We start from the raw sequence: 14,908 nt of genomic DNA on the forward strand, positions 1-14,908 counted from the left end.
TTACGAGATCCGAATTATTTATTTATGCACATAGACACTTGAATGTTAGTATGAGATGGTATGTGCTTCCATTGTTGTATTTGATCTGATGATGTTGAGGTATACATGTATGTTGTAGAACCATGATGTTGAGGTATATGTGTATGTTGTAGAGCCATGATGTTGAGGTTTATATGTATGTCATAGATTCGTACAGTGATGATTATGATGTTGAGTCTGTGCAAATGTCCTTATTGATTAGTTAGATGCCCATTAGATTTTGTGTTTCCTTCGGGATTCACCAGTTTTTGTTTTCTTCGGGATTCACCAGTTTGTGTTTCCTTCGAGATTCACCAGTTTGTGTTTCCTTCGGGACTCACCAGTTTGTGTCTCCTTCGGGATTCACTAGTTTGTGTCTCCTTCGTGATTCACCAGAGGTAGTGGACATACTTAACTACAGTAGGATAGGACTCAGTCTCCTTCTTGTTTCATGTATATATGTGTCCCATAAGGACAAGAGCAGTGTATATGTGTCACCAGAGGTGGGTATCTAGAGGACATAGATGCCTAGCCTGACCCTAGTAGTGGGGTTACTTACTTAGTATTTTATACTCATTCTTTCTCATGTTGTTGTTTCGGTAAGGGTAGAGATGCACCGGCGATCGACAAGCAGAATTCGTGATCGAGCCACTGGGACTAGTTTTTTACGCTTCCGCATCATGAGATTTAAAGTTCTTTTCATATTTCTCTTAACTTTTAGTTTTGATGTTTAAAACTTACTTTTAAGAATTGTTTTTTCTTTCTGATTTATGGGTACCCTACTATTGTTTTAGTATTTGAATTTAATGAAAGTTTTTTGAACTTACCTTATTTAATTAGCATTTATTTCGTCATAACCGAGTGTCATTTTGAGTCCCATGCATGCATGTATTTAGTAACGGCCTAACTTAAGTCCTAGGAGGTCAGGTCGTTACAGGGCATTGAAAAAAACCCCATGGGAAAAAATCCTAACGAAGGAAAAAGAGTACATATTTTATATAATTTATACTTTTAAAAGAATATATTTGTAACTCCACATGCAACATCACTAGAAGACAAACCACATGTTTAACAAATGTGTTGAGTTATTGATCTTAGCCATACACATTCTTGACTAGCCTCGTGGATTGCAAGAATTTCAACATGATTTGAGGAAGTGGTTATTATGGTTTGTTTCACTGATTTCCATGACATAGCAATTCCTCCACATGCGAACAGATAACATATTTCATATCTAGGTTCGTGTGGATCAGATAAATATCTATAATTTACATAACCAACTAGATCAAAATTTGATTTATTTGAATAAGACAAGCCCATATCAATCGTTCCTTAGAGATAACAGAGCATATGCTTAATTTCGTTCCAATGTCTTTTAGTTGAATAATTGTATCTTGCTAATAAATTTACTGAAAATGTAATTTCTGGTCTTGTCTTATTAGCAAGATACATAAGTGCACCAATTGCACTAAGATATGATACTTCAAGACCAAGAAGTTCTTCATTATCATCTCGAGATTGAAATATATCTTTCTTCACATTTAGTGAACGAACTTCCATTGGAATATTCAATGGATGTTCTTTGTCCATATAAAATCTTTTCAAAACTTTTCCTGTATAAGTTGACTGATGAACAAATATCACATATGCTAAATGCTTAATTTACAAGCCAAGACAAAATTTTGTTTTTCCAAGATCTTTCATCTCAAATTCTTTCTTAAGATATTCTACTACCTTTGAAGCTTTTCAGAAGTTCTAATTATATTTAAATCATCAACCTTTATAGTTATAACAGAAAATCCAGACTGTGATCTCTGTATAAAAATACATGGACATATTGCATTGTTTTGATATCTTCTTTCAACAAATATCCACTCGAGCGATTATACCACATTCATCTTGATTGTTTCAATCCATATAGCGATCATTATAACTTTATTGAATCAATTCCCAGGAATTTGATTTATATATTTTAGGTACCTTAAATCCTTCTGGAATTCTCATATAAATATCATTATCAAGAGATCTATATAAATATGTACATCCACCACCGGAGAATATGTCTCCTCATAATTAATACCATGTCTTTGTGAAAAACCTTATGCGACTAGTCTTGCTTTATATCTTGTGACCTCATAATTTTCATTTCTTTTCTTCATAAATACTCTTTTTATCCCACATGTTTGATAACTACTGGTCCAAAAACCTGACATTTTGAAAGTGAGTTTAATTCTGCCTCGATTGTTTCTTTCCATTGAAACCAATCTTTTCCATGTCAACATTCTTCAATAAATTTTGGTTTAGAATCTTCATTTCAGATATAATATCAAAAGCAACATTATATGCAAAAATGTTGTCAATAACTATATTAGTTCGGTTCCATCTTATTCCTGTCATGACATAGTTTATTGAAATCTCATTATTATCTTTAGGTATTTCGCCTTCCTCACTAGTAAGAGGATTTCTTCATGGGTACATCCTCAACCAAGTCTTCTTGACTATTAATTATTTTTCTTTTTTAAGGATATTTATCTTTGAAACTCACTGGTCTACCATGCTTCTGACGTGTTCCAGACTCATTAGTGACAACTTGCTGTATTGGGATATCAATTACTTTCTTTGCGTCTATAAATGTATTTGATAACTGATTTGCTATATTTCACAAATGAGTTATCGTATGAACTTCAAATTCCCATTGATCTGTACGGGGATCTAAATGAGACAATAATGATGCATTCTATGTAATTTCTTTTTCTAACTTCTTAATTCTCCCTTTAATGTTGGAAAATTTGTCTCATTAAAATGACAATAAGAAAATCATGCAGTAAATACATCATCCATCAAGGGTTCAAGATATTTGATAATTAATAGGAAATCATATCCAATATATATTCCTAACCTCCTTCGAGGACCCATCTTAGTACATTTTGATGGAGCAATTAGAACATATACTACACATCTAAAAATTCTCAGATGAAAAATATTAATTAGCTCATGGCCATAAGCTATTTGTAATGGTGAGTACTTATTATAAGATACTAGCCTAACGTGTACAAGTGATGATGCATGCAAAATAGTATGTCCCATATAGATGTAGGAAACTTAGCTCTCAGAAGTAATGGTCTAGCAATTGACTGCAAATGTTTTATGAATTGATTCTAAACCATTTGGTGTATGAACATAAGCTACAGGATGTTCAACATTTATCCCAATTGACATACAACAATTATCAAAAGCTTGAGATGTACATTCACCAACATTATCAAGACGAACGATTGTAATTGTATAATTAGAAAATTGTGTTCTTAACTTAATTATTTGAGCAATTAATCTTGCAAATGCACGATTTCGACTTGATAATAAGCACATATGTGACCATCTGTTGGATGCATCTATTAATACCATAAAATATCTAAATGATCCATTTGGTTGGTTAATAGGTCCAACATATATCACCATGAATTCGTTCTAAAAATGCAGGTGATTCAATCCCGATTTTAGCAGGTGATGGTCTAATTATTAATTTTCCTTGAGAGCAAGTATCCCATGATAATTCATTAGATTGAAGAATCTTTTGGCTCTTCAATGGATGTCCATTTGAATTCTTAATAATTCTTCTCATCATTATAGATCCTGGATGACCCAATCGGTCATGCCAATTTGTAAATATGTCTGGATTCATGAACTTCAGTTTCATTATTGAATATGTTTCAATTACTTGTATATGAGTATAATATAATCTAGAACATAAAACAAACAACTCTTCTAGTTTTCATTTGAGACAGTAGATATGATATATAGATATTCTACATTATTCTTACTATTAGTCTCAATATGATAATCATTGCAATGTATATCTTTGAAATTAAGTATAAATATTCCACATTATTTCTCTTTAATTGACTAGAGAACAATACATTGTCAATTGTAAATTTTGTTCATCTAGGCAAAATAATATTTGTTTTTCCAAAGCCTTCAATCAGGTTTGCAGAACCTGATATCGTATTGACTTTTGCTTCCAACATGTTCAGCTTGGAAAAATATTTTCTACTTGTAAGTATTGTATGTGTAGTTACACTGACATAGATCTTCTTGACTCATTTTTTAGTCACCCAACATATGAAAATCATCCAGGTTTACTGAAAGAAAATAATTACAATAAGAAAAATAACATTTGCAATATACAAAGGTTAACATCTACAAGAGAAGAAAAAAACATGAAGATGAAAAAAAGCAACATTAAATCTAGATATTTTCAAAGTCAAAGGAAACACTTGATGTTCCATCAATTCTACCGGTTTTCTCTTCAAGAGATTCAAAGAAGTCCGCCGCATCCAAATTTGTCACATGGGATGGGTCAAATATGTTATTATCTCAGTATGCACAATTTGCCACCACATTTTTCTCTTTTTCCTTCAGGGAGGCTTGATAAAGATCAACTAAGTGTTTTGACGTACAACACGTACGTGACCAATACCCAGTCATTCTGCATTGGAAGCATTTATTTTCAACAATTTTTTGAACTCTTTTCTTATAGAGTTTTTTCTTTGTGATTATGATTTTGTGTGGTTCTTTTGAAATTTGAATGATTAGAACGACCACCAAGAAAATAATAATTATTTCTTCCTTTGCCACAGTCATGACTCGACCACGACCTCGACTTCGACCACGATTATTATTAAAATTTACAACATTCACTTTAGGGAATGGTGTCGTTCCGGATGGTCGAGATTCATGATTTTTTATCAATAACTCGTTATTTTGTTCGGTCATGAGAAAACATGAAATTAGTTAAGAATATTGTTTAAAACCTTTCTCTCGATATTGCTGCTACAGGAGCATATTCGAGACATGAAATGTAGAAAATGTCTTCTCTAATATATCAACATCAGTAATTTTCTCTCCACATAACAACAATTTTGAACTGATTTTAAAAAATGCGGAGTGGTAATCACTCATTGATCTGAAATATTGTAGCCTCAAGTGCATCCACTCATACGAGCTTTAGGAAGAATAAATGTTTTCTTTTTTGATCTCATACCTCTCTTTCAATTTTTCCACAAGATATGGGGATCTTTTATGGTAAAATACTCCATTTTCAATCTCTCATAGAGATGATGACGAAGGAACACCATAGCTTTTGCTTTGTCCTGATTGGATGTCGTATTTTCTTTTTTAATAGTCTCTCCAAGATTCATAGCATCCAAGTGGATTTCGGCATCAAATACCTATGATAAATAATTAATATCAATAATATCAAGGGTGACAAATTCTAATTTTGTGAGATTTTTCATGGTAGCACTATCATAAAAAAATTGCATTTATATTAGAAATTTCATAGATATTATATATGCAAAATAACATTAAATTTATTAATTATAACAAAGAGGAAAAAACTGACATACTTTTATAACCTACCTTTAGCGGGAAAAACGACAAAAGCTCGTGTTGATAACGTGTTGTAAATTTGAGGAGAAAAACAAGGCACAACAGAAATACGAATATCGAGAAAATATAATATTAAAATAATATATAAATAAAATAAAATAAAATAACTAAATAACTAAATTTAGAATAAATAAGGAAAATTATAGAAAATAGAAAATTCCTCAAAAAAATCTCCACTTTCTCCAAAATTCTTGAAATTTCAACCAATAAATATATATGTATCTATGAAATCCACAAATGACCACTTATTTATAAAGAATTTTGGCAAGTAGGAATTGACACACTTGAACACTATGCATAGGTGGTTGAATGATACATGGCCAACATATGTGGTAATGAAAAGATGACACTTGGTATTGGACACTAATGGGCATCTATTATTATTATTATAATATTTATAATATAACATAAAATGTGTTCCATTTTTTAAAATTCCCCTTTTTTATACTTTTTGTTGCTTTTTCTGTTTTTCGAAAATCTTAAAATTTTAATTGATTTAGCTCATTTTCTTAACCTTTTTCAATTAACTAATATGTAATATCGGCTACTTTCTTATATGAGTTCTTTTTCTCTTCTTCTTTAGATTAATTTGTCCACTCTATAATGTAAATATATATATATACATATATATATATAAACCACCATTTTAAACAAATGTGTTAGATAAGAAAATTATAGTCAACATTAACAATGTCATAGTTGTTTGGAAAGATTTAACAAAATTGTATGGATCAAATACTAACATTAGAAACTAACCTATTATAAACATATGACTAATGTACTAAACATCAATGCCGAAAGAATTATATTAAAAATATTTAAACTAATAAATAATCATTTCACTCGTTTTTTAACAACAAAATAAGTCTTAGGAAAATAAAATTTCTACCTATAAATTTATCAGTTTGTATCCGTTTTTGTAAATAAAAAAAATCAATTTCATCAGATCATCAAAGTAGAGAAAAATTAGAGAATCGAATAGGAAGTATACAATTTTTCATTCGCTCGTCTTCCTCTATTTATAAAGAATTATGTGATAATTTATCTTACTATTTAGCCAGATTTTTTTAAAAGAATAATTTTAGCAAAAATTACCTTTTTAGTCTAATGGTTCACAAAAACGATTTGAAATTAGATTTCTATTTCTGGAAAAAAAATTCCTATTTTTAAAGTAAATTTTCCATAATTTATGGTAAAACATCACTTTTTCCCTAAACTTATAAGGTTGTATCAATCTGAATCCTATACTTTTATTTTGACCAATTTTGACAATTATTTTGAATAAATTGATTTTGACTTAAACGTAGAGGATTATGATTAAGTTACATGTTTGTCTTTGAAGGTTCAAGATCAACTCCTTTTCCTCCCTTAGTTGAAGAACTTAGTGATAAGTGGTAGAGAGTACTTAGATGTTAAGTATAGTCCAACCATAAAAACAAATCATAAAAGACTTTTAAACAATGGAGCTAAATGGGTAAGGACATGGAGGAGGAGAAACATCTACATTCCCTCCAAGCATTAACATAACCTTCTCCATGGTTGGTCTTTTGGATGGGTCTTCTTGAATGCACCAAATTGCTACCTTTACAAATCTTTCCACTCTAACAAAGTCATCTATGGCTTCCATGTCTCCCTCAATTAAAACATCTAACCTTCCTTGTTCATAGCAATCATAAGCCCAATCTGTCAAAACCTCTCTCTCTCCTCCAACTTCCATCTCCACATTCCTTCTACAACATATGATCTCTAGCAACAGCACTCCATAACTGTACACATCGACCTTGGCGTTTATCGGCGAAGATCTGAACCAATCTGGAGCCACATATCCTTTTGTCCCTCTTATCCCAGTTTCAGTTCTACTTTGATCCATCTTCAACAACTTTGCCAACCCAAAATCAGAGATCTTGGCGTTGTAATCATCGTCAAGAAGTATGTTTTGAGGCTTTATATCGCAATGAATGATCTGTGTGTAGCATTCTTCGTGTAGATACAAGATCCCTCTTGCAATTTCATAGGCTATTTGAGTTCTAAGCTTCCAGCTTGGTTTTAGATCACCATTGAAGAGTAAAGTAGACAATGAGCCATTGCTCATGAATTGGTAGACAAGCATTCGATTGTTTCCCTCGTAGCAATATCCGAGCAGATGAACCAGATTTTTGTGGTGTGTTTGGCCAATCACATTCACTTCAGTTCTGAACTCTCTCTCTCTTTCTGCTTCAAACATTCTGTCCAATTTCTTGACAGCAATAGCACCTGCCTCTGTTGTCCCTTTGTAAACAATCCCACAAGATCCCCTTCCTAATTCTTCCTTGAAACCATTTGTTGCTTTGTAAATATCCATATATGCAAACTGGATTAAGTTACATTCTGAAGAGAAATTCTTCGTGCAAGTTTCATATAATATCTCTCTTTTCAAGACAAAGATTCCTAGATATTTGAAACCCAATAATATGAAGATAATAAGAACAGAGCTACCAAAGAGTGCAGACATGACAATAATTATTGTGGTTTGTTTCTTTTGTGTTCTATCAGCATCAGGAAAACTCTCATGAGAGACATTTTTTCTTATTTTAAGGAAAGAAACAGATGTAATACTTGCATCTTGTCTTCCATTCGAGAGTGGTAGCCTTTTCTTCCAACAATCAAGACCTCCAAACACCGCTAACGCACAAAAGCAATCTTCCAAGCAAGAACTTTTGCAATCTTGTTCATTCGAAGTGCGAAAACGCTCATAATCATACATTGGCCAATTAGTGTTTTGAAGATCCACCATTTCATACAGATTCTGATTGAAGTTATCAACACCTTCTTCTTCTTCTTCTTCTTCACAACCCTGTGCAATATATGGTTTGCAATTACCAAATTCATCGTTCGGGTCGATGAAAGAATACCCCTGTGCACAATTACAACTCGGCCTTCCATTGGATTTCAATGAACAAATACTATTGAATCCACAGATTCCAGAACCAAGTCTTTCAATTGGATTCACATTAGAAAGACAGATATTATCAGGTATTCTAAACAAATCTTTCCAGCTTCCATTAGCAACTCCACTAGTACTCTTGGGATAAGAACTTACAGTCAAAACTCCATCAAAATTCATGGTGGCTTTGTAATAATAAGCCTCTACAGGATTACCAACACTGAACTGTGTAATGTTAACTTTTTCTCCATTTCTTTTCAGCACATACAAAAATCCATGTTCATCAAAAATCACTTCACTACCAGAATTCTGTTTACTAGCAGGATCATAAGTATTGCTAATATAATATGCATCATAAGGATAACCAGAGGGCAAATGTATGGTGTTTAAAACAGCATTTCCATCTCCAAGCAAACGGAACTGAAATTTTCCAAGTGAGAAATTACCTAGCGATTTACGAGAGGAAAGAACGCCTCCTACCTCTAATGTCTGCGTAGGAAGTAACGTGTTCGTTGGATATTTGAAGCTCTCCCAAATAGATCCATTGATTGCATCCACAAGCATGAAATTGCCTGTATCATTCATAGTGGCGAATGCAATAGAGGACGTAATAGGTTCCGATTTCCAAATTTCTCCACCGTTAGGGTTTCGAAGAACCAATCCGGTTGATGCAGTGAGCTCAATCTTCGATCCTTTCGGTGCAAAAACAGGATCGTTGTCGTCTGATTTTGCAAACCAAACGATGTTGTTTTCAGGTACTTTGTAAAACCAAATTGCGAGAAGAAAAAGATGATGATCATCATCAATGTTGTGGAATCCAAATGCGAAATCGTTTGAAGGAGAACACCATGGTTGAACGGAAGAGTTGCCGGCGATTAGAGAGCTACCGGTCGGAATTCGAGTTCCGTTGGTTTGAGCTGACACAACGACGGAACTTAGTAACAGAAGAAGAGGAATGCTTAGTGAAGCCATGGAAGATTTTCAGTTACTTTGATTTTGAATGAACAAATGAAGAAGAAGAAGAAGAAGGATTGGAGATGAACAGAATAATGGACTGAAGTTGTTGCCTTATTTAAAAATTGGTTTTTGAAAATGACTTTTTAGTTTGAAATTTCCCACAAAAATGAAACTTTTGACTCCTTCTCCCACACAAAGTCACAAGTTTTTTTTCCCTTTTCAATGTTTATTTATGGCTTCATTATTAAAAAATAATAAAAAGAAAAATTTTTACGCATAGAAATAGCAAAATATACATATAGATAGATAGATAGACAAACAGACACTAATAACGTCTATTAGTGATAGACTTCCATGAATTTCTATCATTAATAGACACCGATAGATTTCTATCGACCTCCATCAATCTCTACCAAAGAATACTAAAATTTTGTTTTTTTGGTGTAAATAGTTTTTTTTTTTTTTGAAAATCTCCCAAAATAAAAACCCTCGAAGTTTGTACTTTGCGTCAAAACTTTCCATAAAATTTCAAAAAGTTTCAAAAATACTTTAAAAATTGGAAAAAGAAAAATTAAAATATGCTTGTTGTTAGTATATAAACAAAAACGATTAATATCTATATCAAACTTCTAAACTTTCAATAGTTGCATTAATATTTTTTAGAAAGTTACTGGAGTATTCTCAAACTTTTTTATTGAAAGTTTAAGAATATTTTTTAAATAAGGAATCAACGGTTTCTGTTTGTTTCATATACTAACTATAAGAGTATTTATATATATATATATATATATTATATATATATATATATATATATATATATAATTTAAAGGTATATTATTAAAACTTTTGAGAGTTCAAGTATTAATGATTTCCATCCAAAATTAACAATAAAGGATATTTTTTAACTAATTTTTAAAGTTTAAAAGTATTATTGAAAGTTTTGAAAGTTCAGTGGTGTTTTTGATACAAAGTACAAAGTTTAAAGGTAATTTTTTTAATTTAACATTTATTTATGTATATATATATATATATATATATATATATATATATATATATGTATGAGGTGGGGGTTGTGAATCTCTAACCTCGAGTTGATATTATGAATTTTGTGTTATTTGAGGTATGTTTATGTTAACACAAAAGATAAGGTTTTAAATATAGAAGATAATATATTTGAGTTAAGGTATAAGTTTAAACTATGAATTTTGGAGTTCATATATATTTTGGTCCCTAAATTTTGAAAAGTATGGCTTTTAAACTTCAAATTTGTGTTTAATATGTCTTTGAAAAATCTATAACTTATAATATTGATCTGTAAAGGTTATGAACTATGAGGATCGTCTAATAAATTCTTAAATGTTTCATTTTATATCTAATAAGTCTTTAAATTTTTAATTTTTATTTCTTTTTAAATTCGCTAATCTACCGGACAAAAAATTAAAATTGACAATTTCAAGACATAAAATTCGAATATTATGCTCACATTAATGATGTTTTGGTAATTTTTTATTATATTCATTCTAAAATGCATATATCACAAATGAGTGGATAGTCTTATTTTAATTCTTAAGTTTATAAAATGTTGATTTCAATCTTCAACTTCCATATTTATTTTATTTTGATCTATAAATTAAAAAAGTCAAGTGCTTAAAATTTATCAAAACTACACCATTTTGATGTCATTTTTCCTCTTCTTTATTTTCCTCTTTATCTTTCTTTATCTTTCTTTATTTTTATTTTACAGTTTGAATTCAAAGATTTGGTATATTGACTTTTAATCAGTCCTTGATGTAGTAATTTGACATTTTAACTGTTCTTTTTCTTATTATATTTTTAAAAAACGTGTTTCTAACATTTTTTTTTCTTCCATTTGAAGGGTCAAATCGAAGTTAATGGAAAGGGGAAACTGACTCCGTCAACTTTTGGCCACGTGTATTTTTATTATTTTTTAATAACTTGTTAAACTAAGTTAGACTTTTTCACAATTTTTTTTTATGCAGAACAAACTAGAGGACAAAATTAATCAACAAAGTCACCTAAAAAAGACATATCACTAGAGTACATATTTGATATATCAAATGAGAAAGAATTAACCCGTAATAGACCTAACCCCGACAGGCCCTCATGAGCCAACCAATGTGTTGTACGATTATGAGATCTTTGTATATTAATAAAAGCCACCGATCGAAAGAAAGGAAAGATGCCCTGAATATCTACAACCTAATTAGCCACTTTCAGATATGGATCCAAAACGCGATTAAGCATATAAATGATGATAGAGAGTCAGAAAGGACTGCAATATCATTAAACTCCATTTTAACAGCTAATCTGAACCTTCGTAAATAGCTCTTGCTTCAGCACCCAACACACTTGAAAATAACGCATGATTCCCACTTAGAGTGACCAAAATAGCTCCCTGCATCATACCAATAATACCACCAAACCCAATTGAATTCGAATTAGAGGAGCAAGCAACATCAACATGAGGTATATGTACTGACCTATTACCAAAGTTTTCCGATGGAGTGACAATGGATTTAAAACTATTATTGTCAAAGTGTTTAGTTTCAACACAAGTCAAGTAGTCTAAAATTCAATCACATGATGATGAAATGAAGGAATCAGTTTTGAGAGAATAGATTTATTCCTGCCACCCCAAATCGCCCAAGCCATGATACATGCTTTATCCAACCTATCATCATTACTCCTGGTGCATGCTTCAACAAAATATCAAAACAACACAAATATTTTGAGTTGCATAAACAATCTCCTAAAAAAAGAGAATCCCAAATTCCTCTAGCTGTAGGGCACTAAAAAAGAGCATGGCTAATCGTTTCTTCCTTCATTCTACATATCAGACACCATTGAATTAAGTCCAACTTTCATTCATGTAAAACAACTCTAGTAGGTAAGTATTCATAGCAAGATTAATGATCCAAGCTAGAGCCTTTATCAGACATTCGTCCAGGAAGAGCACACTTATAACCACTTTTTACGGTATACTCCCCCTCTTGTCAAAGTGTCAAATTCGATGATCATCCCTATCATTAAGACTAATGAGAATTCCCATAATTTCATCTACATCCACTAGCAAAAAGTACGCATTTAAATTTTCCAAATCCCAAGTACCGGATAAATTAAGATAATCAGCAACAACGCTTCTATCACCTTTAACATCTAGAGTAAGCAGTCTTGGAGGTTGGACAGGGGATCCAAAGATCTCCAAAGACCAAAGTTGATTTACCATTGCCAATAGACTTTCTAATGTTGAGTTTTATGTCTTAAAAACTCGCAGTTTGTAAAATAATAAACATCTTCTATAATCAATATATTTATTATTGATTTCATAAATGTTACGAAAGTTTAAGTCCAATAAACTAATACCCATGACTATTGTATGAGTACTTGAACTTTATGTGGAGACATAAGAATGGATCAGGTTCAGGTTCGAGTAAATAGTCAAAATGATCTATGGTACATGAATAAGGTTGGGTACCTTATTCTGGGAACACCATTAGATGCGGCCTACTCTGTAGTTGTTACAAAGAGTTGTAAAATGCTACATGCGATGTGATCCTAATTCGTACATGTTATGACATGAGGAGTGGGGGTGTCCTATGCAATGGGTTTGCATAAGATCAGGACCAAGAAATAAGTCACTCTTACTTTATAATGTCGTTTACTGTTTAAGCCTAACTATTTCACCTAGATGACCCAGGTAACTCGAACTCCTGTTTATTCGGGATTGCCCTTAGATTTTCATAGTTGAGGGTTAGCTCAACAGTGCCGGCTTAATAAGACTCTCATTTCAGGGGTAAGACCGGATAGATAGTTGGGGACATAGGGTGCAAGACGGAGTTCATACCTAACCGATTTAGGGATAGGAGAAAGGTTATTCTCTCAAGTACTGAATCCAGATCTTGAACAAGGGGCCCCACCCTCTCACTAGGCTAAAAGAGTTTGGTTTAGTGATTGGATCACAAACCAGTTGTTCATTAAAGAATCAGTAGGGACTTGAGGAATACGACGTAATCTCGGATGTAAAACAGATATTTGACCCAGTTGTTATTACGAATAACCTATGAAGGGTCGACTTGTTGATTATGGTTAAATCATGTGGGCATAATATATCTACAGTGAGGGGAGTGCAACTATGGGCTTTAATGAAGTGACCCATTAGTTAACGAATGGAGATTAATTTGGTCTAATGAGTTCAACCAATTAATATCGGATCGTTGGAGCCCATGATCTGTAGGTCCGCAAGATCCCCTACTAGCTCGTAACGGACTAGCTCTAGAATAGCGTGATAAGTTAATTTGAATCGTTCAAATTAGAATTAAGGAAATTAGTAATTATATGAGATACAATTACATGTTTAATTTGAGAATTGAACGGAATAGAAGAATTTATATATTTAAATATGATTTAAATATATAAAGATGGATTATGTGTTACAATTAATTTAATATTTGATATTAAATTAAGTAAGTTTTATTTAATAATTAATTTATGAAATAATTAAAATTTTCAATTTTAAAATCAAAATAATAAAATATAATTTTGATTTTTGAGATAAAATGGAAAAAGAGAAAACAAAATACATAAATGGAAAAATTGGTTTTTCCATTATCCATCTTTGAAGTAGCTCACACATAATGCATCTTCTTGCCCTTGTCTTTTCCAAGCATGAGCTGCAACTCATGCAAGTCTCTCTTTTGCATGTTGATCTGCAATATAATGAAGAGACTAGAGTGAAAATCAGTGATGGAATCTATAGAGAATTTTAGAGAAAATTCGGGTTGAAGAAAGAGTTCTTCAATAAAATTACTACAGTGAGCATTTCTCCTTCATCTTTTGATTCAAGCTTGTTTTGAGTCCCACAACTCAATCTAGAGCACCAAGAGAATAGTGGGGAAGATCTTAAGGTGGTCTACAACAAGAGATGGAGAAGATAGCAGCTGGAGAATGAGCTTTGAAGAAGTTCTACAAGAGGTATGTCTTGAAACTAATTTGTTTACAGGAAGAGCATGCTTAATATTTTGCCAAAATTAGTGAACTTGAATACTTAGATGATCCTTGTACTTCCGCTGTTGCTGATACAATCCTACAATTGGTATTAGAGCATCAAATAAGCATTCAATTCGGTTTAATTTTGGTTTGGTGGGTGTTTTATATGAGAAATATGAAACTGATGCACTGATATGGTTTTCTGAGTTTTGGCATTTTAATTCTCTTTAATTTCTCATTTAAATTTGTAATTGGCTCTTGTTTGATGAGCTTTTATCTGTTAGCAAGAGTTTTGTAATTTATTTAAAGTCATTAGAGTCGAAATTAAGGTATAATTAAAGAAACAAGTGAAGGAGGTCGAGCTGCTGTTCCAGTTTTTCAGTTTCTACTCAAATTCGTTGTTGAGGTTCCAGTTGCTAAGCGATCGTCTAGTTCCAGATGCTACACAATGTGAAGAAATGTGAAACCCGAAATTCCATTTTTTCTACTTAAGAAGGTGGAAGTTAAATCCTATGTTAAATCCTATGTTGAAGTGAAGGAAATTTCTAAGTGTTG

General features: G+C 31.9%; 1 protein-coding gene across 1 annotated transcript; it reads right to left on the bottom strand.

Moving 5' to 3' along the window:
* Positions 1-6,834: 6,834 nt before the first annotated feature.
* Positions 6,835-9,486, bottom strand: LOC120071602 (G-type lectin S-receptor-like serine/threonine-protein kinase LECRK3). Its single transcript, XM_039023947.2, has one exon. The coding sequence runs from the start codon at positions 9,359-9,361 to the stop codon at positions 6,920-6,922; it is 2,442 nt and encodes an 813-aa protein (XP_038879875.2). The 5' UTR covers positions 9,362-9,486; the 3' UTR covers positions 6,835-6,919.
* Positions 9,487-14,908: the final 5,422 nt, after the last annotated feature.

Source organism: Benincasa hispida, chromosome 2, assembly GCF_027475165.1.
Source record: "Benincasa hispida cultivar pf3 chromosome 2, pf3_genome.v1.1, whole genome shotgun sequence".
Classification (NCBI taxonomy): domain Eukaryota; kingdom Viridiplantae; phylum Streptophyta; class Magnoliopsida; order Cucurbitales; family Cucurbitaceae; genus Benincasa; species Benincasa hispida.